Genomic DNA, 26,249 nt, shown 5'->3' on the forward strand with positions numbered 1-26,249 from the left:
TGTGATGCGGTCGGAAGCCAGACTGCAGAGATTCAAACAAATTGTTATCTGTGAGATGTTTCATCAGCTGGCTGGCTACAGCCCTTTCAAGAGTTTTGGAGCGAAAAGGAAGACTGGATAATGGACACAAGTTAGATAAGACAGCCGGGTCAAGGGAGGGCTTTTTGAGTACTGGCATTACTCTGGTAGTCTTGAAGGCAGCAGGAACCAGACCTGAAACCAGGGACATGTTGAGAGTGTGCATAAAGAAGGAGCAAGTTCAGAAGCGCAGAGGTGGACAAGATTTGTTGGACAGGGGTCCAAGGGGCATGTGGCAGTAGTTGATTTCAACAGTAGGCTGGAGACATCAATAATGGAGAGAAGGAAGAGACAGCAACAGGGGCAATCGGAGGGTAGTGAAGGTGGCAGTGGAGCGTAGAATAAATGGTGTCGATTTTATTCCAAAAGAAAGCAGATAAGTCAAGGCAGGTAAGAGAGGAGGATGAATGATTTATATTTATCGATGGCTGGATGCAAGATTTGATCAATGGTTTTGAAGAGAATATTTGGTTTACCATGTCCCTGGCAGCAGTGAGCACATGACTGTAGCTACTGAAGTGATTGGTCCAAATCTCTCTCTGAACTGTTAGTCCAGATGACCTCCATTTGCACTCAGACTTGCACTTAAGCAGTCAAAGTTTGAGGGTATACCATGGACGTTTGTGATGTTTGTTCACTGTTCTGGTTGTAAGCGGGGCAACTGTGTCTGATCTGAGTTAGGTTGGCATTAGAGGGACACAGCATTATCGACCGAAGACGGGAAGAGTACCAGTCAGAGGGGAAGAAGAGATGCATTCTGAGAGTATTATATGATTCAACAGATTTTTGGATGGAAGGAAATCCAGGGTGTGTCCACGGGTGTGAGTGGGAACGTTGACAGATTTGAGAGAGTCCAAGACAGTCCAGGAAAATGACAGTCGGTCACTAGAGTGGAAGGCGGCAAGTCGACATGAATGTTGAAATCACCTAGAAATTTGTCAGGTGAAGTGCAGATTAGGGAGAGGAATTGTGAGAACTCAGCAATAAAATTAGAGTTATTCTATAATGGATGGTAACAGCAAGGGTGAGGGACATGGGAGAGGGGAGCTTTATAGTGAGATGCTAAAAACGAAGAGAAGGCTGGGGAAAAAGTTTAGGCAGCAAGCACAGACTTGGCAATAACAGCAGTGCCCCCACCTCTACCAGTGAGGCATGGCTTGTGAAAGTGTGAGTAGCTGTTTGGAGTGGATAGATGTAGATATTGCTTATTTATAGAGTGCCAGATTTCTGCTAAACAGAGGTCGTCAAGATTAGTATCAGTTATAAGTTCGTTGAAGAGATTTGTTAGAACGGCAATCTAGGAAGGAGAATTTACAGTTTGTAGCAGGCAGTACAGGGGGAGAGGGCGTTAGCAATGATATCTGAAGCAAGTACTTACCAGTGTTCATTCTAGGAGAGAAGAAAGAGTGAGCACGCTTTGTTCAGGGGATCCAGACATTAGGTGTCCTAGTGGGAGAGATTTGGAAAAGGTCCTTGCTCTGACTGCCACAGCTCATACTGCCCTAGGACGTGTGGCTGACGCTTAGAATGGCTGGCATTCTAAGCACTGTTTTCCAATTTATACTGTCCTGCAGTTTATCTAAATTCACTTCAATCTACCACAGCTCTGAACACTATAGAAAATTAATTACTTCAACCTGCTGATGTAGTTACATCAACAAGCAAGCATTCATATATATGTATATGAGACTGATATACACAGTAATCCCTCACTATACGAGCTACCTATGTACGAGATTTCAATTATACGAGACACAGAAATTAATACCTGTTTTTCCATTAAACAAGCATATTTTCGCTCTTACGAGAAGAGAGCTCTTTTAATTTTCTTTTTCATAACTGCGTTATTTATTGTTGCCGTTTTTAGAACATCATTAATATTTACTATAATGTACGTTTTCTAACACTATGATAAGCGCCTGAAAGAAAACTGTGTCAGCCCCGGTCTTTATTTGTGGGGGACTCATGCATACAGCAAGAGATTGTTTATTTGTCATTTACTGAACAACTTTACTGATCAAATTTCTTTAATAATTGATACAGAATGTCAGTGATTTCATATTTAAATATTGTTCTGCCCTTTATTAAGGGGAATTTGGGGTTTTGAAGAGGACATTTTTTGGACTCTGGAACCAATCAAAGATTAACATGGGAACCAGTGGGGATTTCATTTCTGTTATACGAGATTTCGCCTAACGAGCAGTTTTCAAAGAACTAATTATGCTCGTATAACGAGGAATTACTGTGTGTGTGTGTGTGTGTGTGTGTGGTAGTGTCTATATATATATATATATATATATATATATATATATATATATATATATATATATATATAATATATATATATATATATATATATATATACACACACACACACACACATATACATACAGTGGCTTGCAAAAGTATTCAGACCCCTGACCAATTCTCTCATATTACTGAATTACAAATGGTACATTGAAATTTCGTTCTGTTCAATATTTTATTTTAAAACACTGAAACTCAAAATCAATTATTGTAAGGTGACATTGGTTTTATGTTGGGAAATTTTTAAGAAAAAAAACTGAAATATCTTGCTTGCATAAGTATTCAACCCCAACACATTTAATATTTGGTAGAGCCACCTTTCTCTTCAATAACAGCTTTAAGTCTTTTGGGGTAAGTATGTACCAGCTTTGCACACAGTGTCGGAGTGATTTTGGCCCATTCTTGGCAGATTTGCTCCAGGTTGTTCAGGTTGGTTGGACGACGCTTGTGGACCGCAATTTTCAAATAGTGCCACAGATTCTCAATGGGATTGAGCTCTGGAGTTTGACTGGGCCACTGTAGGACATTCACCTTCTTGAATTTCCTCCCAAGCTTCATTTTTTAGCGGACTAAAGCAGATTCTGTTGCAGTAGTTTCCTGTATTTTGCTCCATCCATTCTTCCTTCAATAGTAACAAGATGCCCAGTCCCTGCTGATGAGAAGCATCCCCACAGCATGATGCTTCTTGAGGCATGGGCAGTGTTAGGTTTGCGCCACACATATCGCTTTGAGTTTTGGCCAAAAAGCTCTATCTTGGTCTCATCTGACCACAAAACCTTTTCCCACATCGCAGCTGGGTCACTCTCATGCTTTCTGGCAAACTCCAGACGTGCTTTATGAGTAACGGCTTCTTTCTTGCTACCCTCCCATACAGGCCAGTGTTATGCAGAGCTCTTGATATGGTTGACTGGTGCACCGTTACTCCTCTCCCAGCCACTGAACTCTGTAGCTCCTTCAAAGTGATTGTTGGCCTCTTTGTGGCTTCTCTCACAAGTCTCCTTCTTGTTTAAGCGAGTTTTGAGGGACGGCCTTTTCTTGGCAGTGCCTGGGTAGTGTGATGCAGCTTCCACTTCCTGATTATTGATCCAACTGTGCTCACTGTGATATCCAAACACTTGGATATTATTTTGCACCCTTTCCCTAATCTATACATTTCTATTACTTTATCTCTAACTTCTGTAGAATGCTCTTTGGTCTTCATTTTGCTTCAGATTCACAGCCTTACCAGTGATCCTTCAACAGCGGGGTTTTGATCCAGAAAAAGTGACAGCAACTTTAATGGTTCACAGGTGAAGGCCAATGGTAAGGTAATTGTGTCCTCATTAGGGCAATTTCTTTCATGGGTGCAAACTGGGAGCTTCCACAGCTCAGGGGTTGAATACTTATGCAAGCAAGGTATCTCACTCTTGCGAGATAGACACTCTTTACATTTAGACGATCTATTATCAAGACAGCTAAATTTGGATTCTAGCTTAAACGTAGAATGATGATTGCCTTGTAAAACCCACATCAATTTGTATAAATCACATACAACAAGCAATTATTATAGTGTTCATTAACTCAAAGCATGAATTGAAAGCAATAATACTTACATTCTACCTAAAACAAATCATTAGTTTTACTTTAAGGTCTATTTACTTTAAGCTATTTACCCGGATCCGAAAACAACGTTGTGGATTCACTCAGCAGAGAGATGACACCCCACATGTGGCAGATCTTCCCAGAGGTACTACGCTGGCTAGTCAACACACTAGGTCATCCACAAGTAGATCTGTTTGCGACAACAGAAAACACTCTGCAACCACTTTTCTGGTCCTGTTTACAGCAGGAAGCAGCCATGGTTTTTCTGCATGGTCAAGAAGCCTAATGTATGCATACCCACCCTTGCCACTAATCCCATCAGTACTCAAGAAGGTAAGGAGAGACAAACCCAGCCTCATCTTGATGGCTCTTTACTGGCCCAAAAAGTTTGGATTTTCAGAAATCCTGGAAATGGGTGAGGCCAGTCCCCTGCACCTACCAGTGAGCTGCAGTCTGCTGTCCCAGAGCAATCCGTCAGTATTACAACTAATTACCGGGACGTTGAATGGCAACTGTTAAAGAAAGAAGGACTGTCGGAGCAAGTGGTAAACATCCTTCTTACATCAAAAAAACCTTCCACTTTCCATGCTTACACAGGCAAATGGAGAGAATGTGTACTCTGCTGCATTTCAAAATCCCTACACCATACATCGATCTCTCTGCCTGAGTTTTTATCCTCAGTCACCTGTTTCGGGTCTCTCTCTTTCTTCCAGCAAAATTCATATTGCTGCGATCTTCAGCATTTTACCTGGCTGGGAAGGTCACCCGGTAGGTTCTCATCCTATAGTCTTTAGATTTATTAGTGGGATTAGCCATCCAAGACCCCCCCAAGAAAACACATTGTTCCGCAGTGGAACCTAAACCTAGTACTTGGGGAAACTCATGGGACTACCGTTTTGAACCATGACCACTTGTGAACACAAGTTTCTTACATAGAAAACAGCATTTTAAGTAGCTCTAACATCAGCAAGAAGAGTAGGTGAACTTCAAGCCCTGGTCATCAATGCATCGTATGTCCAGTTTTGTAAGGATAAGATCGGCTACTACTTGGGCAAAACTTAAATCTGTCCCTATTTACAGGACATCTGCAATGCTGCGACTTGGGCCTCCTTCAAGACTTTTATTAAACATTTATAATTTAGATGTGTCTTGCTCTGAACCTACTTTTGCTCACTCAGTGTTATCTGTGTCATCCTCTACTAGTATTTAACCTACTACCCTCTTGTGTACATGGTATGGTTCACTCTGAGGGAAGAATACGAAGATTATCTGTAATATGATTTCTTTGTAGAATGATGAACTCCACACACCTATATCCCACCCTCCTTTCCCCCTTTTTACTGTCTTATTTTTCAAAATTTGGACAACAGTGCATATTTGGAGTGGGTTTTATAGGGAAGGATACAGACTTTGACACCAAAAAGGACTATATTGCAATGATCTCTTGGTTGGAGATCGGGTGTTCACTGTGTGGAGTTCATTGTCCTATTAAGAAATCATATCACAGGTTCGAATTTTTTGTATTCTGTATTAGAGAATGCAAGTAGTGCTGTTCATTATGATGATATGCAGGTTTTTTAAACAGTTATAATATTGGTTGGTATTCAGACTCATTATATTGGAGGGGTTAGTGGCACATGTGTGCAGTCTATTGCTCCCAACATGCTGGGAAAACCAGAAATGTCATAGAAATTTGTTTTCAAGGCTTGGAAGTACAGCCTGACTAGTGAAAATTAGGTACTTGGGTGTTCATCTCAAAAATACATTGAGTACAACTGTCAACACAGGAGAAAAAGCGAACTGGGAAATGCCAGCAGCAATTGCTACTGTTTTAAAACATGCAATTGTCGGCACCTTTAGTACATCTTATTATAATATTTGAAACACTCATTTGCACTATCTCCACTCCCTTTTTGCAAATTTATGCAGAAACGCCTATAATTACAAATTCATCTATGGCTTAACCTCAAAGAAAAACTGCTGCTGCAAAGCATTCCCTTAAAAGTCGCTAACAGCATTGCGCTTGTTTAGTACATTTCACCCGAGACTTCTGACTTATTTGACAGACGCAACACTTTAGTACATCTACCCCTCAATAGGATTCAATGTTATCCCATTAGTTTAATTTCCTTATTTTTACCACTACGAAACCACAACGGTAAGAAATACTTTTTACATTGTATTACTGTTTATTATCATTATTTGTCCATCTTATGATAAAGTAAAATATTTTTTGGTTAATCCGTATGTGCAACACAGCAGAAACGATATTTCTAAGTTTAGTTTCTGTTAAACTTTGTAGAATATATGCTATTAAAATCGAACGGAATGTTCCCATGATGTAGCACTAAAAGCCAATGCCTTAAGCACAAGGAGCTGTCCACAGCAATGCAGTTAGCCGTATTGCACGTGAGGTTTATAATTTCCCAGTCAGGGATCTCGCAGCCTCTCTGTGCACGGCTACCTCAGTCTGCCAAATGCAGTCACCATACCTATAGTGCTGGAGGACAGCACAGATCTGAATGGTTCCACTGCAGACCCGCAGGCGCCCTATCTGCCACAGGGATCGCTGGTGCGCATTGAACCATGGATTGCCCTGCCGATCTAATCCCTCCCTACCCAGGCGCCGCTCAGCCAATTGTGCATTGCCCCCTAGGAACTCCCTCTCGCCGTCGACAAAATTTCTTATCTTTTGTAATTAAAACACAATTGACACCAGAAGCAAGTAGCCACACATGACAGTTCATAAAATTAAAACTGTACAGAGTCAGTGTTTGCCAAAATAAAATGCGTTTTCTGAACAAATGTGGCTAGTAATTGGTTGTATGTAGGAATCCTAAGCAAAATTGCACAACATCCTACACTTTGGCCTTGACTTAAGTTTAGTGGCCTTGGTGCCCTCTACAAATTTATTGAACTGATGAGCTTTTTTGTTGTTGCTATTTTAGTCCTGATTCATTGTAGGCAGTAATGTGTTTGGTGTCCTGTAAAATGATATATACAGCTACAATTCTTTGGTGTATTAACATTTTTTATTTATAACATGCCCTTCCCTTCTGAGTATAGAAAAAGGAAAGGGAAACATGTAACACTGTTGACAAGATAACACAATAATATCCTGTTTTTTATTCTTCTTGAACACAATGAGAGAGGTTTATACTTCGGCAAAACATTAGCCTTGGATAACATTTTCTAAAAAGACAATCTTGAAATGAATTGTAGTATTCCAAACCATTTTGTGTTATAAACCCATGTTGACAAATATCCTGCAGGGCTGTACGTTTAGATTTTTAACTACTGGCCCCTTGGGCCACTGAGCTAGTGTTTTTACTGGCCCAGATGCAATTTTATCTGGCCCAATATATTTATATATTTTTTTTCATGATGGTTTTTATTTTCAGTATGTTTCTAACTGTATACGGTAACCAAAGAGAGCCCACATCTCAAAAGAAAGTGGCTAAACAAAGCCTTTCAATATCTGGAACTTCAGCCACTTAACATGTCTATAGCAAATATTCCTTATTTTTAAATTATTTATAGGTTATTGAATAAACAAAGTAACTTGACTTCGATTCATCTGATGTCAGTACTTGATAGCTAGTTGTAAATAGTAATGTTAAACTATTGTATTGTTGGAATGTATTTTCTATTTTGACCAAGTTACAATATTTACACTAAGATTATGTTATACATTTTATTTGTTAGAATTAAACAGATGTAGAATATTTAGGTTGTTGTATGATAGGTGATATTTTATTCTGAGTACACCTCAGAAAAAATTATTTGGTGGTTTGCGCAATGTTATGCTACTGTTGCTTTAATTGGAGGAGATACGCGCTGAAGTTGCTGCTCATTTGAGTTCTCTGTATTTTAATTCAGTAAACAAAAGAAAAAATAACTTGTGCCTAAGGAAATAGGGTACAGAGCGAAGAAATCTCGTCTTGGACATTGTTTGAACAGTTTGTGAACCTGGCTAAACTTTACCGGCTTACCCTGTTATGCTGTCTGCTTGTGCACACGCATTTGCCTTTTTCTCTTGGTTGCATAAGGTACCAGAGTTCGGGTAATAGAATACACAAAAAGGTTGCACCCTCAAAATTCTCATCCCTATAAAACAATATTCATAACACAAAATAACAATCCTACTTAGGGCGTTGTCGCTTTTGTAGTAACTCCCAAGTCAGCGCCAATCTTGCTGAGTGATACCAATAAGTCCTGGAAAGATTGTGAATGGCATTTTTGACATGAGCATACCGGATCCCAAATCAAAAAGTTAGACAATTCGATTGCGTATCTGGGTATCCATCGGGAAATCTTACTGTGAGACTGGATATGATGTAAACAAAATGTTGAATTCACAACAAATAAAGCTGCTGTTTTATCTGCAAGTCTGGGAAACCTACGCCAAACAAGGCAAAACATTACTTATTTTTTTTCTCTGTCATAATGAAGCCTCCACTCGAAATGTTCGTCTTCATTTTTTTTTTTCATAATTTACATTCTTTATGGTTTATTGATTTCAGAGCTTTCCTTTTGGCTTATTGGTTGCTTAGTTGTAGAAAACCTGATTTGTAAAAGATTTGCTGTGGGAACGAGTACCAACACAGCACTTTGATACGCAGTCTCAGATTCTGACTGTACATCAAATATGACGTGCGGCGGGAAAGTTAGGATTATTTCGTAGTTATGTTTTTTAAAAATGGTTTGTAAATAAATTTTCAGCTTTTTCGATTCATGAAACGGGAGCCATATGCACTATATATATATATATATATATATATATATACATACACACATACACACACACATACATACATATATACACACACTAATTAAATGCAACTGGCCCCATCAGGCCTGTGGTGCTTCGTAACTATCGGCCAAACTGTGCTCTCTACTGGCCCCAGGCCACAGGGCCATGGTTAATGTCAAACTCTGCCCTGTCTATTATGTGGGGGCACTCCTGGGTTTGGGGAGGTGGGATCTGGCTTAGACTATTTCTCCTCACTGCTCTGTGACGACCTCTACAGGCCAGGAGCTTGGGGCCGGAGATTTGCTGGGCTGGTCTTTGTCCTCCAGAGGCCAGTAGCCTGCAGACGTTCGCTCTCGAGTTCCCGGGTGTTAAAAGACGCAGATTGGCTTGTGGCATCGGAGGACGCCAACTGAGCTTTGGGTCCCTGAGTTGTGTGGGGAATTGCCACGGTGAAGGAGAAAAATAATAATTATTGGGCATTCCAAATTGGGAAAAAATCAGGAGTAAAAATAATTGGAGATTCTAAATTTTTAAAAAGGAAAAAAAAAAAGAAAAGGCTATGTGCTCTATTTTAAAGCAAATGCAAAGACAAATTGCTTTGAGAAGAATACAATAATATAATCTAGCAGGGAACTATTGCTGCAGGTAGAAGCAGTTCACATATTATTTTAAATAGTTTTTTGCTTTTCTAGAATTACAGTTATTTATGGTTGTCTGAACATTGGTACTTATGTTGAGCAAAGTAATAGTTATTAAACTAAAAAAGCAATCCCATTGTATTTTGTATTTACTCGAAAAACTTCTGAGTAAAATAGAACATTTAAGTTGAAACACAAGAATTGACTTATACTGTAGAAAATGTTACAATTGACTACATTTACTCAAAATATTAAAGTACCAAGCTTTGAAAATACACTCATTAGTGAGCAGTACACAATCCAATAAACAATTATGTTCAACAAATAACAAAGCAGGTTTAGGTTGAGCTTGTTTTTTCAAAAACATGTGGTGTGTAAATCAGAAAGGTTGTGTTTCATACCTTTTTATGCATACTTTAAAAGGGATGTTTGGATAAATGCACTTCTCTGGCTGGGGAGTGAAGGAAGTGCTGTAGAGGCACTTGGTTGTTAAGTCTTACCAACTGACTGATAAGAGTACTATATTCCTCCTTACCTTGCTTTAACTGTGTTTTGTTATTTTAACAATGTTTTACCGTATTTCTGTGATTTATGTGACTGCTTCTCTACACCTTTCTAAGCTATACCACCATAACTGTTGATGCGTGTAAACCCAGCTCAGACTGTGTTTCTCTTGGCAGGTGTGAAGCGGATGTCTGTGGCAGAGCTAAACGAGCTGCTAGAGGAGATTGAAACGGCCATCAAGGACTACTCTGAGGAGCTGATCCAGCAGCTGGCCCTGCGTGATGAGCTGGAGTTTGAGAAGGAGGTCAAAAACAGCTTCATCGAGGTGCTCATCGAGGTGCAGAACAAACAGAAAGAGCATCGCGAGATGGTCAAGAAGAAGAAGAAACTGAAGAGCGGGAGCCCGCAGAATGGCAAGCAGGAGAGAAGTCACATGCCTGGAACTGTGAGTCATGCATTACTGGGATCAGGGCTAGATGTATCCCTGGCAGGGGTTTAAGGCAAACCAGCTTTAAGTGTAGGATTTATGACCAGTTGTTTCTTCCCAATGGATAATTTTCCTGTTCAACAGCAGAACTAGTGGTGATATTTGTGTGTTTGTATAGTCATGGTCTTTTGACGTGTTTTGAGTACAGTGCTCCCTCGCTATAACGCGTGTCTCGTGGGACACACAATATGAGCGCTATCACTGAAAAGCTTTATAAATGGGGGAGGGGGTGGGGTGCGCTGTGGGACACCATAACAACACACATGTGACTAAAATACAAAATAAAATAACTACCTCGCTATAATGCACATATAGTGAAGGAAAAATATAACTTTTCTTGAATTAACCATGCATAAAACACCATGTAATCAGCGCAGCTTTTCTTCAGTTCAGATACTGTGTCAAAAGGGAGACAGAAACAGAAGTTAGACTTAAAAGTTGTTTACAGTTTGAACAATACCGATACTGTATTTACTGTAGAAATAGTGCATGAGTCACTAGTATTGGGAACTGGGGACATGCTGTAGGAGCATTATATCTGAGGCACGTTATAATCAAGAGCCTTAAAGCGAGGGAGAACTGTAATTACAACTGTACAGTATATTTATTGGCACATGTCCTCTAATTTTTGTATTTTTTAGGGTGTTTTTCTACCCTCTAGGTGGAGGACATGTTTGATGGAATGTAGTTTCTCTTTTTACCAATTACCAAAGAAAAACTTGTGAACCACTCTGGTTGTTTTTAGTGAGAACAGCAGTAAACTTGGTGTTGTGGTTTATGCAGAAGGTCATTTTAGGATACTGCCCAAAAAGACAATGTTACAATCCTGGACAATAATATGTACTGAAGGCTCTTTTAGACTTGGCCAACAGCTCTGTAGCGATTTGGAAACTTGATGCATTCTCATTATGTGATTCAGTCCATTCTGCCAGAACATCTTCGGTCCTGCCAAGGCCTGACTCACCAAGAGCTTCAGTGTGTTTGGATGAACTACCCCTCTGAGGCAAAGCAGCTCAGGCTTGTGTGGGTTCCAGTGCCTTACTCAGATACAAGATGTAACACTGCTAGTTTCAAGATCAAAGGAAGCTAGCTTCCATTTAGTAATGTGATTGCTTTTGAGTTTTTTTTTTTTTTTTTTTTTTTTTTAATACCAGTGTGGAAAAAACTATTTTTATTAATACTTGTTTTTTCCAATTAAATTTATTTGGATTTCAAGGGCTTCATTGTATTCGGCAGCTGCAAGGCAACTCTTAAATACTACTTGTTAATATAAAATATTCCATGGTTTAAAACCATGTCTGATCTTGAATCCTAGCTAGTAAAATTGTGGCTGGCATAACGTCCTGTCACACCTACTGTACTGTACTGACCTCGTCATGAGGTTCATTTAAAATGACTTTCCCTGATCACCATCTAATAATAATAATAATAATAATAACTGCATGTTTAACTGCATTTGCACTTGTTCCTTAGTAAAAGAAATGGAGGGTTTTATGGATCCAGTATTTTCTTTTAAGAAGATAAAGAAATGGTTGTGCATGGGGATGTACTGTATTTTTAGTAGAAGTTTCTGATCGTGCATATCTTGCCTGTTCTATTAATTATTTCACTAATCAAATATGTTTTTCATACACTTTTCCTGTATGACTAATTTTTGTTTTCAGAGGACAATCTCGCTTAAGTGTTCTGTTTATATAATTTTCACCCCTGGGACAAACAGACTAATTTAGTCCTAAGCAGAGATACAAAACTAATCCCACACTAAATCTAAAATGGTTCAAACTGCTACAATATACAATTGGTGCCAGAAATGCTGCTCTGTGAGCACATGGTGCTTTTTGGGGTGAGATGGTTGTAAAGCGTGTTGCACATCCCAAGTTAACGTCTAACAACAATCTCGGAATACAAGGGTCGTTCAAGTTAAATATGTATATATGGTACTGTTAAGTATTGTTATTTTTCAGTTTTATTAGTTTCAGGTCTGGTTAGGTTGTAAAAGTATTTAATCTGGAATCTGCTTACATTTCAAACATGTAATGCAGCCGTAAACAGATGGGGAACATTTAATTACTACTGTTCTCTACACAATCTGCCATGTCCTTAATGATGCAATGTCATCTTGTTCCTTTTCTTTCAACAGCCCTTGATTTTTCTAACATTCTAACTTCCCTTTGCAACAAAATAAGTCAGAGAAGACTTCACTGGCTTTTTTATTTTGAACTTTTGTACCAGAAAGCTATGCTTGCAGTTTTTTAGGTCTTGGGGACCAGATCTTGCACCACAGTAAGGCTTAAGGAGGCTACTACTGTATTTTTAAAGGAGTCATTGCACCTTCGAACTCTGCTTCTTGTTTCCTGAGAGCAAACCTGCCACACGGTGTTTCCCAATGGGCAATGATTTATGGCTGATACGATGTATGAAAATGGAAACTTGCTGCCTTTAGCAAAAACAACAAAACCAGTCCATGCTAATTAAAATCTTGTGGAGTTAGAGGGGGGCTGTTTTTTAGACTTGCATGTGTATAGTTATGCATGTTAAGATCTTGTCTGCATTGCTTGTAAATTGATTATTTATATGTCCCCAGTATGGGGTCCCCGAGTGGCTCATCTGGTAAAAGCACAGCCACATGGTGTGCAGGGTGAGCCATGCAGTCAGGGGAGCGCAGGTTTGTGTCCCGGCTGTGCGAAGCCAGCGGTCTTCGCTGGAGATTCCGAAGGGAGCGTTGCATTAGCTCTGGCACTCCCGTGGGTTAGGAAGTCAAAACTGTCAGAGACTGTTTCTCCTCATCGCGTTACAGCGGACCCTGCTGGCCAGGCGCCTAGTGAGCTCAGACAGATGCCTGGAGGACTGGCCTTTGTTACCCAGAGGCTGATAGCTCGGTGACATCTGCTCTGATGTTCCTGGGTGTAAAAGAGGAAGCTGACCTGTATGGGGAATAGCTGTGGTGAGGGGGGAAAAAAGTATTAGACATTCCAAATTGGGGAGAGAAACAGGGGTAAAATAGGGTACGCTAAATTTTAAAAATAAATATCCCCCGTATACGAGCCAAAATCTAGGGAATGTGCATCAGAACATGGTGTGGTGTAATGTATTCAGTGTATGCAGGGGGCATGCATCTGAGGGTGGTGTGATATAGTGTTGGCCTATACTGTATTGTTGTGTTTGGAGGACTACAAAATACACATAACTGACTTCATAATATGTGAGATTTTTGCAGATTGATGGGCAGCAGGATTTGTGGAAAATATCAGATAGAAGCGTGTGCCTCTGTTTCTGAAGGCTCCTATTCTGCATTAGACTAAATACCCAAAGGACCAAGGATAAACTTCATTTACAGTGCAATCTCAGTATTGGCCTGGTTCTCAGCTGATATCGCATAGCCCACTGGCACTACATTCAAATGAAGGTTGGCTGCTGGGCCAGCTATTATTTGCAATGTCCCACAATCAGTTCAGTTTCATACTAAAATACGATTTGCTGGGTGACTGTTTACTGTTGTCTTGTCTTGTTTACTCTTCTGTGAACCCTACTTAAAAATATGCCTGTCCAGCATGCTTACATTCCCAGAAGTACTTTTCAGCTTAATCTCTCAAAAAAAACTTCCGTCCTTGAAGCCTTCTTGCCAATCGGTGAACTACTTGCAGCAGCAGGAGACCATACACCTTTAAGCTACTCTGCAGCAAACAAAAAACTAATTTCGTTTTATGGTAAACAGCTGGTATTGTTCCACATGGGTTTTTAAGGTACTTTTTTTCTACTGCAAATTGATTATCCCTGTTTGATAACAATGTATGAAAGGGGAAATGTTGTTTTTTTTTTTTTTTTTTTTAAATGCATTATATTGTAGAAGCCTAAAACACCATAAGAAAAAAAAAAAGTAGGAAACTACCTAAACTGGATAACTTTTACCCACAGTCACAATATAGTTTTTCAGTGGTTTTTGGTTCTAATTTAGCTTTTATGTATTCAGCTAAAATGCACTGGTTTCTGGTTGAGATAGCAGTGATAGAAAGGCTGACAAAAGGCTAGAAAGATGTTGGTACACACATTGCTTATTAATAGCGTTCCACATTTCTGGTTTATTCTGAATTTTACTGAAACATTACAGGCTTTTTCTTCTAGCTGGACCTCAGTTTTTACTGGTTTTATACCAGATTTTTTTTTTTTTTTTTTGTCTACTATTCAGTATTTTCCCTGTACTATTTTCTAGGAAATACACAATACCTGGATTAAAGTTCTGTTTGATTTTGACTCTGACATTGGAATAAGCAGCCCTACACTGTATCCTAGGATACAGCAGGTACGTTTGGACGTCAGAGGAGGAAACAACAGTCAAATAATTCACGGGATTGGTTCACAAACACATTATCACCTGATTCTGTTGGCCAGTGATCAATAAAAATCAGATTTATTGCAGCAAGTGCTGGGTGTAGTAACTAGCTGGATTTAAAAACTAAATTGAAGTACACAAATATAATATGTTGAGTAGATGAGGAATGGGGATAAAGATGTAAATCAGTTTATGAATATTCAAAAGCCAAATAACAGAAGTGGGACAAATATTGTTGCATTGAGGTAGATGTTTGCGCTAACAGAATAAAAACATATTAAAAGTAAGCGACACATTAAACTAAAACAAGAAAGTGAACTGAGAGACAATTGATACATTTCTGCAGCTTTTACACGTGCTTTTTTAATAAAAGACCGCAAAGAATGACTGTGTTAATGAGTTTGTCAGAGCTCTGCTTTGCTGGACAGCCTCTATATATCCATCACACCAGCTAAAACACTGCCTAACTCTGACAATCTTAATATTTGACAGAAAGTGATGATGCTTTAGTTGGTAAACTCATTGATGGAAATGTCCAGCATGATTTTTGACAAGTCTCTTTATGTCTTAGACCAACCAATATCTGTAATTTTGCTTTTCTTTTTATGATTTAAAGGCGAATAAACCTGGCATATTTTGTGCTGATGTCATGTTCATACCTTCTGCAGATAATAACTCTGGCAGTACAACGATTGCCCAAACATTCGCAAAGTACCAGCTAACTTGGGAAAATTTGGCCTTGACTTGCACAGATTCTGCTTCATCACACATGGCAAGATTTACAAAAGACGTTTAACTTAATCAGAAACCTGAACTGCTAAGCATCATATTACACATGTGAAGTGTGTATATTGTGAATTTATTTTTCAATTAAAAACACAGTTTTACAGATTTTTGTACCCCTATTTTAATATTTATAAAATAAACTCTGAAAGATTCCCAGGAAAAATGTGTTAAGATAAAAACAGAAAATGTGGAACGCTACTTATTAACAACTGTATGTACTCTTACAGCAGAGGGAAATTGAAACATTCATTAACAGTTAACCAATGTCAATGCTGCCTTATTCTCATCTGTGCTGTTCTTGTACATACATACTTTATCTAGTGCATCTCCAATAAATCAGTCATCTTTATTGCAAGGACAAACTGAAGGACTTAATGGGGACCGTGAGTGAAGGGGAAAAACTGACAGTAACATCAACCATGGATAACCAACCTAGTGCTCTCCTTATCTCCAGAAGAAACGTGACTTGTCATGGATGCATGTGTTTTATGTTTAATGACAATGTCTTGCATGTACTGTACCTAACAAAATGTGGTGCTTTTGCTTCAGTTCTGCAGAGTAGATGTAGAGTAGAGCATGTCTCTTGTCTCCAACTCCTAATTACTTTTGTGAGTCCATGTCTCACACTTTCTACTTTGAAATTTCATATGCTTTTTCTGTTTCTCTCCATTTCTATATTCTTTCCTTTACTGCTTCCCACTGTTTGCAGCGCTTCAGCATGGAGGGAATCTCAAATGTCATTCAGAATGGCTTCCGCCAAACGTTTGGAAACTCAGGCGGGGAGAAACAGGTGCCTCTCTTTCCATTCAGTGTTTGTTGCTTTTGGCTTTTCATGCTCGTCGGTATTTGTCACATGTCTGTCACGTCTCTAAGAAGCACTGCTTCCATTTAGTTCTCTCAAAAAGACAGGTTGTCAACAATTGCTTTGTTAAACAAAGCACACTTTTGGTGCTTCTGTAGCGGATATTTGCTTATCTAGGGAATTAATCCCAACTACTAATTTTGTTTTAACTTGTATTCCAATTATTGCCCACAAATGGAAATAATCAATATGAATACACATAGGATAGAGTAATATCCATTAAGTTCAGATCCATTAATCCTAGTGAAAATGTAACATTGATACAATATTAGACTGTATTATTCATTAGTACAGTACATAGGAACAGATCAAAAACAAACGCAGGTACTGGTTTAAAAGTATAACTACATCAATTAATCGCACAGACCATGGCTGCATCCACACTGGACAGAGCGACACGAGTGAAGTCGCCGAATGTCAGTCCACACCGGAAACGATCCAAAAGACTGGAAATAAATACATGACCCGGCCCATGCATTCCTATTGGTCATACTAGAGATGGACTGTCCCATTTGATAAAATGTTACCACCCTGATCTCCAGCGTCTCCGTTGTAAAGTAAAGGTTGGGCTTGTAAAATCTATAGATCGGAACATCCCTGTATATCTAACAGTTTTATTGTTATCATTAGTATTAGTAGTAATTGTACAGTTCAGTAGTAGTATTTATTTATTTTTTAAATTTGTTTTCATGGTGGTAGTAGTAGTATTTGTAGTAGTCAGATTTGAAACCCATCAGAAGACAGCTGGACAATAGTAGTATAGTTGAACTGATATTTTCAACAAAATTTATTTTATTGTTATACATTTATATGTACAACTTACTGCAATCTCAATTGTATTTCTTTACAAATTCCCTCTTTTGATCCTTTTTGTTTACTTTTTAAAGTACAGTGAAACTCTGATACAACGTACTGCCTTGGGACCATAAAAACAATATGTTACAACCGGGGTATGTAATAACCAGATACATACACATACCTGCCAAATCAGCACAACAATCAAAACCTAGTACAGTACTAATTGATTAATGTACATGTACAGTGTATGTAGTATAAAGGTTTATTACAGAAGAAACATAAAACAATGTAACATGTAAGTAGTACTGTACATTATTATACAGTATGCAACATTCTGTATTATTTAATACAGTAATTCTATGTTGCCTTGGATAAAGGTCAGCTAAATGAGCTATAAAAAATAACAAAAAACATGTAACCAATGTACTGAATAATACTGTTCTGTAATTAGTAAAATAAACAAATTACTAAAAAAAATACAGTACAGCAATAATAAATTATAGAAGTAGTAAAACCAATAATATGCAAGTCAATAAACATTACCATACAAACTGCCAGTTCAGGTGCAGTACAGTAATCATTGCCTGTACGCTATTTTAAGAAGTATTTTAGGCCCTGGCCACACTACCATTTTAGAACCGAGTTATTAGCAAGTTAAAGGTCATTATTTAGACTTTTAATTAAATTAAAGAACTAATTCATTTACTATGGCGTGGACATTTTTCACCCATAAAAATGATTCCCCTTTTGATTACTTGGGCACTTTCTCATAGCTCCTCTGTTCTGCTCCCGTGTTCAACGAAAATAAACAACAACATTTACAAGGGGAGAAAAAGAAAGAAGAACCTGTATACATTACAGTGGTTTCTGGGATACAGTCATCCAGCAAAGTGTTTTTTTCAACAACAGCTGGGTTAAACTAACCCGGTTTCATTACGGCAGTCTGGACGCTCTAACACTGTTGGGCTAGGGTTCAGGTAAATCGGTTTTGAACTTTTGAACTTGAAGGACCTTAGACGACTGCCTCAGCGACTGCTGCTTTTTAAACTTGTGCTCTTTGACAACATAATTCTGACTGCTTTCATTCCTTTTAAGATTTCTCCAATAATGTACAGTTTAAGAGAAATTGACAATCATTTAGTGCTGGCCGTGATAATACTGCACAAACTACAGTAATAGAGAGCAAGGTCAAGTTCCAACAGCAAGAAGTAGGCCTACGAGTACGTAATATGCACAGCACAGACCTCTGCATGCCATCGCGGTGTGTGTAATAACAGGAAGTATGCACTATCGGAGTACTTATTAAAAGGAGAATTTAAACAGGATTTAATACGATTTTATTCGGTTCCATGATACTGGTTCTTTATATCAGTGTGTATGTTATATCCCAGGTACGTTGTAAATGGGTTTGACTGTATTTTAAAGTTTATTATTATTATTTTTATTATTTTCTGTGTTATTATGCACAGGGCACTTACCTTGTATTACTATCGATGCCATTGAAGACTCTGACAGAAAAGGTCACGTGCCATGGCAAGACTTTATAAATACGGCTCATAATCTTCAAAACTATGTATAGCTCGGTAATGTTTGGGTACATGCTGGCTTTGTTTTACAACATGTAAAATAGTAGGACCTTTAATATTTTTGTTTGTTTGGTGAATCTCTACAAAACTTCGCTTTATGTGTATGTAAAGACCTTCTTGTCACAGATTTTTGCCACAGAAAAATTTAGTGAACAAAATATTATTTATCATAAAAACAAACAAACAAACCAAAACATTTTTTTTTTTTTAAAACCCATAACACTTAGTTGTGTAAGTGCAAGACCTTTTTCTGCTATTTTTTTTTTTTTACACAATCCAGGTCGTTTGGAGACCATCAATAATAATCCCTGGCAATACACGGTGAAATACAATTTATTAGTAAACAGTAGTGCAGTGCTGTCAGGGTTAGTGCTGGCCTTTTAGCGACAGCTCCTGGCTAGTGTTAGTCGTCTAGCAATGACAGTTAGAACAACAAAACACTAAACGCTCACAGTTGTTATTTTATCTGTACTCCTTTTACAGGTCCGACTGTAACCATAGCAAAGGAACAGATTGCTCGGCCACATCCCCTGATATACCTTCAATCAGTTTAGTTGATGCATCATGTGGAGATACAAGACCATGAGTAATTGTTATGAATCTTGGAAGGTGCACTCAATTACTTGAGTGGAGAAAAGGTAGTTTCTTGAACAAAGTACTTGATCTTGCTCGCATTTCTTTTGGAGATGCCCAGCTTTTATGGTGTCGACCAGCAGGCAGGCAGTCTTTCAGGTAGGCAGACATGTTGCTTGGAAGATGGTTTCCATAGCAATGGATACTTCACTCTGGCTGTGATGTAAACTACTTCTTCATGGGATGTTGGCAGGGAGTACCTTTGAAGGGAGCACACATTCCTTGAAGTGATCACATTTTGGATGGACGAGAGAGAATATCCTGGATGAGTGAGAGAGCACTGAGAAAATAGGACAAATACAAGCTTAACTGCATGTACGATAACCAATCAGAGAGGCTCTTGGCAACCTCTTGGGATTGGTTAATTCGATAAAGAGGTCGAACATACCTCCACTGGTCTCTGTTATGCAGATTTCAAACCAGTTTGTATTTATGACATACCATAAAACCACACCTGAATTAGCATTCTTACAAACATTGAGGAAAGCATGTTTAAAACCCAAACTCTCATAGTAAAATAACACTTTCTGCGTGTCTTGGAATTAACTACGGATTTTAGTTTCATCTTCACCATGAAATATGCGTTCGGTACATACTAAATATTTGAGTGTTTGTAGGAAAATAACTGTATAAAACACTATATGACTGTTGTCCAATTTCTACAATACTCCTAGTGTTATGGTTTTACATACAAAAGTATTTCATAACTATGTACATTTATATTGTATTAGATTTAATAGAAAACAACAACAAATATATTTTTTAGACATATCAGGTTTCTTTTATGTTTCCATTGACACTATTACCATAATGTACTGTCAGTTCTATCCACTAGATGTCGCTGTTGCCCATTAACCTTTAAAATGCCAGTCCTTTCAAATTCCTGGTTCCAGAAAGTCTCTTTCCAGAATAATAAATCAATCAAGTCCCTTTCGAAGTTGGAGAGGGTGGCATTTTCTTGTGGTCTGGCAGATAAGAAGTTAGATCGGTTTCTGTCTTTACATAAACAAATGCAAGTTAAGTGTTTTAAGGAGGAGGGAAGATTTTGGACTGTAAAACACAGAATGGCTTTCAAGTATTAGGTTTCATTAAGCTCAATAAGCTCATCTCGTTGTACAGTGGAACCGTAAGAAGGGAATGTCCCGGTGTACAGCAGGGCTGAACAGGGGAGAACTGTCTAATGAGGTATCTAACAACCTCCTGCTCTTTCCCAACCCATTGTTCTTGCTACACAACAAACTGCCTTTTCACACAGAAAAAGGTAAATGTGCTTTACTGATGAGAAAGCTAGAGCATTTGCTATGTAAAATATATTTCTAGCTATTGGAAAAGTCACTGCCAAACCATGTGTTTCTTTTATTAGCCTAATTTTTGTTTTTAGTACTATTTTCTCTTAACACTTTTACTATTCAGAATAATAAAAAATAATAAAAATAGCATTTTATACAATAAGGTAAAACAAATCAAACTCATACCCTCAGTCCAGTAGAAAAGATAAAGGAGAAGAAATGCTTCGTTTTCATCCACCAGTACTATAGGTGTTTAGCACAGTAAGAAAGCTATCTTTACACCTTGAATTAAAGCAAAGGTACACAAGTGTAGCCAGATCATTACAAGGAATCTCCAAGGTTTTGTAAGTCATTGTAACTCAAGTGTTCAAACCAAAGAAACACTTTGATAAATTCCAAGTCACTGTCCAGTTAATGTTCTGATTCTGTTAAGTCAGTCCTTTGTTGATTCAAGAAAATGAATTGAGTGTTGTTTTTTGTGGTCTTGTCTACCAGATGTATTCATTTCTTTCTTGTGTTTTGAGAGGCATGAGAGGCTCCGATCTGCAGCACTATACTCTTGTGTGTGTTGGGGGCTTGAATGCAGTACATTTACTGACAGTTAACGAGAGCCTGTTAGGTGGGAGTTGGGAGGTGAGGGGAGTACTGTACCGGTAAATCAGGAGTGTGTTGGTTGCTATGGGGCGGGACAAGAAGAGGAGAGTGAACAGTAGTGTGATGCAGTTTTTCTCAACAAAAAACATTACCTCGGAATATCCGCTTGATTTCTGTTAAAAAATAAAATATATCCAACTCCAAATAAAATATATCCAATATCCAATTTTTTTTTTTTTTTTTCTCACAGTAATTATCTGCTTGTTTGTAATTTCACTGTAAGAGAAACCAGAACTAAATCTTCATATAGATAGTAAGCACATGCATTAAATTGTACAGGACTGGGTAAAATCCCAATTGAATAAAAAACTAAACAACTAAACCCCGTACAAGAGGAGAACTTCGGCCAGCTTTCAGATAACGCTTAGAGTGATGGCAAAGCTCTCTGAGTTTAAGTTTTCACCATCCAAGCTGAGGACGAGGTAAACAGACAGCCCTTGTTTTATCCCCTGCTGTGTTGGCACTGAACTCTGCTGGGGGGCGAGGCGGAGGGAGGACTGCTGTGCTGTAAGTAGTTCATCTTGGGTTGTCTGTCGGTACTGTAACATAAAATAAAATGTGCTTACGAAGTGTGTGTACATTAGTTTGTATAACACAGTGGATTGAGGTTGCAGTCTCTTTGCGGGCGTCACATGTACATAGCCAGAGCTGCGCGTTTCTTTATTTTTTGAACACTGTAGAAAAAAAATACTTTTACGTTTGTTTATTGAGAGCGGCGTTTAATCAACGGTGGCGTGTATTAAAAAGCTGATATCCGAGTGAGGTGTTAATTCAAAGTAATAAAAAGTAAATACGATTACCTGCTATGTCACCAGATGTCTTTGGCTTATCTGACCTGACTTAGAAAAGTGTTTCCTCACACACCCAAGAAAGAAAAACACTAAGCTATATGTGTCAAACAATCATCTAAATAATGCCCAATTTATTCTCGTTTTAAAAATCTGTAGACCGTGAAATGAAACTGCCAGAGTTAAATAAAGAAAGAAGAAAGAAAAAAAATCAGTTTTGCTCACTCTTGTACAACTCATATTTTGAAACGACTGTTGTGCTGGCAAACAAAGTTTTGTGTTTTGTAGTAATATTGTTTTGGGAACTTCATTACAATTTTTGTATACCTTGTATGAAAAATAAAAATAGTATTTTCATTGATATAAACTTTGAAAAAACTAAGCTATTGTACTTCATGTACAGCTAACATTATAGATAAGGTTTTTAAATATTATAACTGGAAAAATTACCTGTGACTCCTGGAAGACGAAGGTGTGTTACACTTGATCGTGTCGTTCAGTTTTTTGTACACATCCTGCAAATAGACGCCATTGCTCTTGAACTCGAATTCTGGAAGCTGCTGTGCTACAAATTGCATCATGAGATAAACACACTTAAAATTTAAGCATTGGATAATGGAACTAATCGTTTTGATTTACTGATCAATACATGTGGTGGATTACAAATTAAAACATAATTTGGCATGGTTAGTAAACCATGCATCATGTATCAGATTGTTTTGTAAAAGGTTGCGAAGCATTGATATTCGATGAATCATTACACCCCTACTAACAAACCCTATTTCTCCTACAGTATTTGACTACAGTCATTCCTTATGAGAAAAAGGGAGGACCACTTTCTGTGGAAGATCTTCAAATCCTCACCAAAAGTAAGTAAAACCAAGAGAAACTTGACACTGTATGCATCTTATGGTGCTATGTGTTACACAGTTTACCGTTGACCCTTTGTAGAATAATAAACCACTTAGTACAAAAATGTATTTTAAATGTAAATATACATATGTATTTTCACCAAACACCAGTGTATGTCTGTAGTGAAACAATGCAAGCAATAGGCATGAGGTAACTTACTTTTCCGTTCCATTTGTAGTTTCTTATCTTTTTAGCGTTAGTTGGAGAAAATTAAAAACTAATAATACACTGGTTAAAAAAAAAAAAAAAACCCACAACACTTGGATTTAATTCAATACTCCTGGGACTAAGGAAATATTATTATTTCATTCTCCGTGTGTATCCAAGAGCTGGTATGGATATCTCCTTTTGGAATGAGGTGTAATAAGAAAACGTAAATCTGAATTTAATTAAACCTGATTTATTTGTTTTGGTTGTAAGTTGAGGTTCGCATAATGAGAATGGTTTGAATCACTGCTGATTTAGTGGATGTCAGGGGACTCTCGTTCTGAAATGGTGGGGGCGAGTAGTTTTGAACTCCCTGTTTTAATTTATATCCTCCCAAGAGAATAAGTGGACATTTAAAAAAAAAAACAAAAAACTGTTCATTATGCACTGTGGAAGGGGTGTGGGTAATTCACTGACTAGGAGACAGACAGGTGTACTTGAAAACACCACACAGGTGCCCAGTTTTATTTTCAAACAGTTCTTGCTTTTTCCGGCAGAGAGCACTGTTGACCGTGGGCTGCCTATCAACGATGATAGACAGCACCACGGAAATACCACAGCTGGTACGTGAACAGCAAGTGCACTCGCAGGTGCTCAAAGAAATAATAATGAAAACAGAAGGCGAAAAGAACAATGGAAAATAAAACAGTCATAAAAGGTGCTGCACTCGGCAGCGTTATCCCGGTCGTCACTACCCGCACGACCCGGATCACAGTCATACTCTGTAGGCTAACTAGCCTGTTCTGTCACAATACGCCGGGGTCTGCCCAAGGGTTCCCCGCTCTCTCTGTTTCGTTATGAAACTCTTTGTTTCGCCTGATTCCCGGTCCTGGATCGGTGCTTCCGCATTCTCGTTGCGTCTAAGTGGGCAGACCTGAGGAAACAACGGAGCGTTAATTTATAGGGCTAACAATCTCCCAAGACGCGCCTCTCGGCCATTCAGAGAGGGGGAAAGTCTACACACCCACTTTCCCACCTCCCCGTGTCACTGCCATGACTCGCAGGCGGTTGTTGGATGACTGCCGCCCTCTTCCTGCAGCCCTTGAACACGCCAGCAGAGTCAGCACAGATCTCTCCCTGTTACATGCACTTACTACGCATGCGTGACTTTAAAAGGGTAATAACCAAGCCTTTAAAAATAACTGTGACACCAAAGACAACAACATTACCATTATTCACCATTTTGCTGTAGATAATTTTCATTCATGTGAAGCCAATTTATCCTTCCACAGTGACCACACTGTAAATGCAGTTCTTATGCAACAGATTTTAGGACCCCACACTGCCCAAACTAATGAAGCATTCGTGTGAGGAGCTTATGTTTTGTAAATCCTCCTCCACAGTACACTTTGCTTTGAGCTGTGACCTACCTGCACTATGTATCATTTTTGGATAAGGACCCAATGGGGTAATATTTCTCACTACAAATTACAATTATAAATCTAGTTTAATGGTGGGAATATGGGGTGGGGAAGAGTCACTTTTTTACAAGTCATTTTTACAAGTATCTAGATAACTGTTTATTAAATGCAAAGGAAATTGGTAAGGACATTTTAGTGGTTGTAGTTAGGTCTTGAATGTGCATACATGTATTGTCATTAAAAAACATGGCATGTGGTACAATACTTGGTAAAAGAACGTTCAAATTGTGGTGGTATACTTTTTCACAATAGTAATAGCATTTTGTATGTAATGGTGTGGCAGGGATAAATATTACTGACTTTCTGTATATGTTCCATGTCTAATGTGTGCATTTTATTTTCTAATCCAGTTCTTCATGCCATGAGAGAGGACAGTGAGAAAGTGCCAAGCTTACTGACGGACTACATTCTAAAAGGTAAAAAAGTAACTGCTGCTGCTTTTTGTCCAGTGTTGGATACAGGTCATATCAAACAGCATCAAATTTGATCATCGAGAACATTCAAAAAGCACATGCATTTTCTAATTTACTTAATTAGATGACATACTGAACAATAGAGGATAATTGCATTTTAGCATTGAATAATACAGTTAAAACTGATCTGTTGAGTGGCAAAATATTGCTTATGGATAAGGCTACAATTTTGTCATGTAAATTGTGAAAAAAAAAGAGACATTTGATTTGGCGCTTCCTGTATTTCCGTTAAAAAATGCAGTACGTCATGTACTGAAAATACAACATCTGTAAATTGTTTGGTTGTGTAGCATGCAGCATTTACGAGTAGCTATGTAGGTCAGAAATAAGATTGCGAGAAAGCATGTAAAAGGGAGACCGTCAAGCAAAGATGAGTTTTTCATAAGTACCGTGATGAGACTCGTATAGTGGCTTGTGTATCATGATACTTATCGTATCATGACCGTTGTGTATCATCTCACCCCTACTATCCTTATCTTTTGTTGGAAAACAAATACAAAAGGCTGTGACTGGCATAACAACGTATCTTATCGTACAATTATTTTAAATAGCTTAACATACATTAGTAATTGCATGGGCCGACTCAACCGATAAGTTATAGCACGTCACCAGATTTGCAGAACGCAATTGCAATGTCATTTGATAACCTGTGCTCGCAGGTAACTCATTCAAAAAAGGTTTGTTGGTGATAAAATAACTCCACCTTATGGAGATACTGAGAATTACTAGAGAATATGTTTTAAAAGAACCTTCAGTTTAGAATTAAGAATTGCTTTATCATTTTCCGTTGTTCTTATTTGTTTATAGTGAAGTAATTGATTTGTTCAGTTCTCATTTTCCTTGGTGGTTTTTGTTCTTTCCTTTCTGTTCTCTGTACTATTTTTTCTTTTATTTGCTTTTGTGTTGTTGCTAGCATTCGTATGAAAACTGGATCGAGATTTGTTTACATCGTACGTAGCCACAGGAATAAAAGCACCTCTTCAAAGAGCACCTTGTTCCTGAGCACTACACACCATTGTAGTGCCAATAGACACCTGTTTCTTTGTTTGCCCCCATTTCTCTTAGATTGTCTGTCTTACCACAACCACTACACCCGGCATTCACCAATCAACAGAACCCTTTATCAGGAGACATGCGCTCGCACATCTTCTAGATTTTGTAG

General features: G+C 38.3%; 1 protein-coding gene across 2 annotated transcripts in view; it reads left to right on the forward strand.

Moving 5' to 3' along the window:
- LOC121317175 (fasciculation and elongation protein zeta-2-like) overlaps positions 1 to 26,249 on the forward strand; it is a 91,022-nt gene that overhangs the window by 60,522 nt on the left and 4,251 nt on the right. Inside the window, exons 5-8 of one of the 2 annotated variants that reach the window (XM_041252827.1) lie at positions 10,038 to 10,306; positions 16,174 to 16,254; positions 22,868 to 22,943; positions 24,965 to 25,030. In XM_041252827.1, the coding sequence (XP_041108761.1) occupies positions 10,038 to 10,306; positions 16,174 to 16,254; positions 22,868 to 22,943; positions 24,965 to 25,030 (492 nt within the window). The remainder of the gene's footprint in view (positions 1 to 10,037; positions 10,307 to 16,173; positions 16,255 to 22,867; positions 22,944 to 24,964; positions 25,031 to 26,249) is intronic. The other variant, XM_041252828.1, reaches the window with a different exon arrangement.

The sequence above is a fragment of the Polyodon spathula genome, chromosome 6 (genome assembly GCF_017654505.1).
Source record: "Polyodon spathula isolate WHYD16114869_AA chromosome 6, ASM1765450v1, whole genome shotgun sequence".
NCBI classification, from domain to species: Eukaryota; Metazoa; Chordata; class Actinopteri; order Acipenseriformes; family Polyodontidae; genus Polyodon; species Polyodon spathula.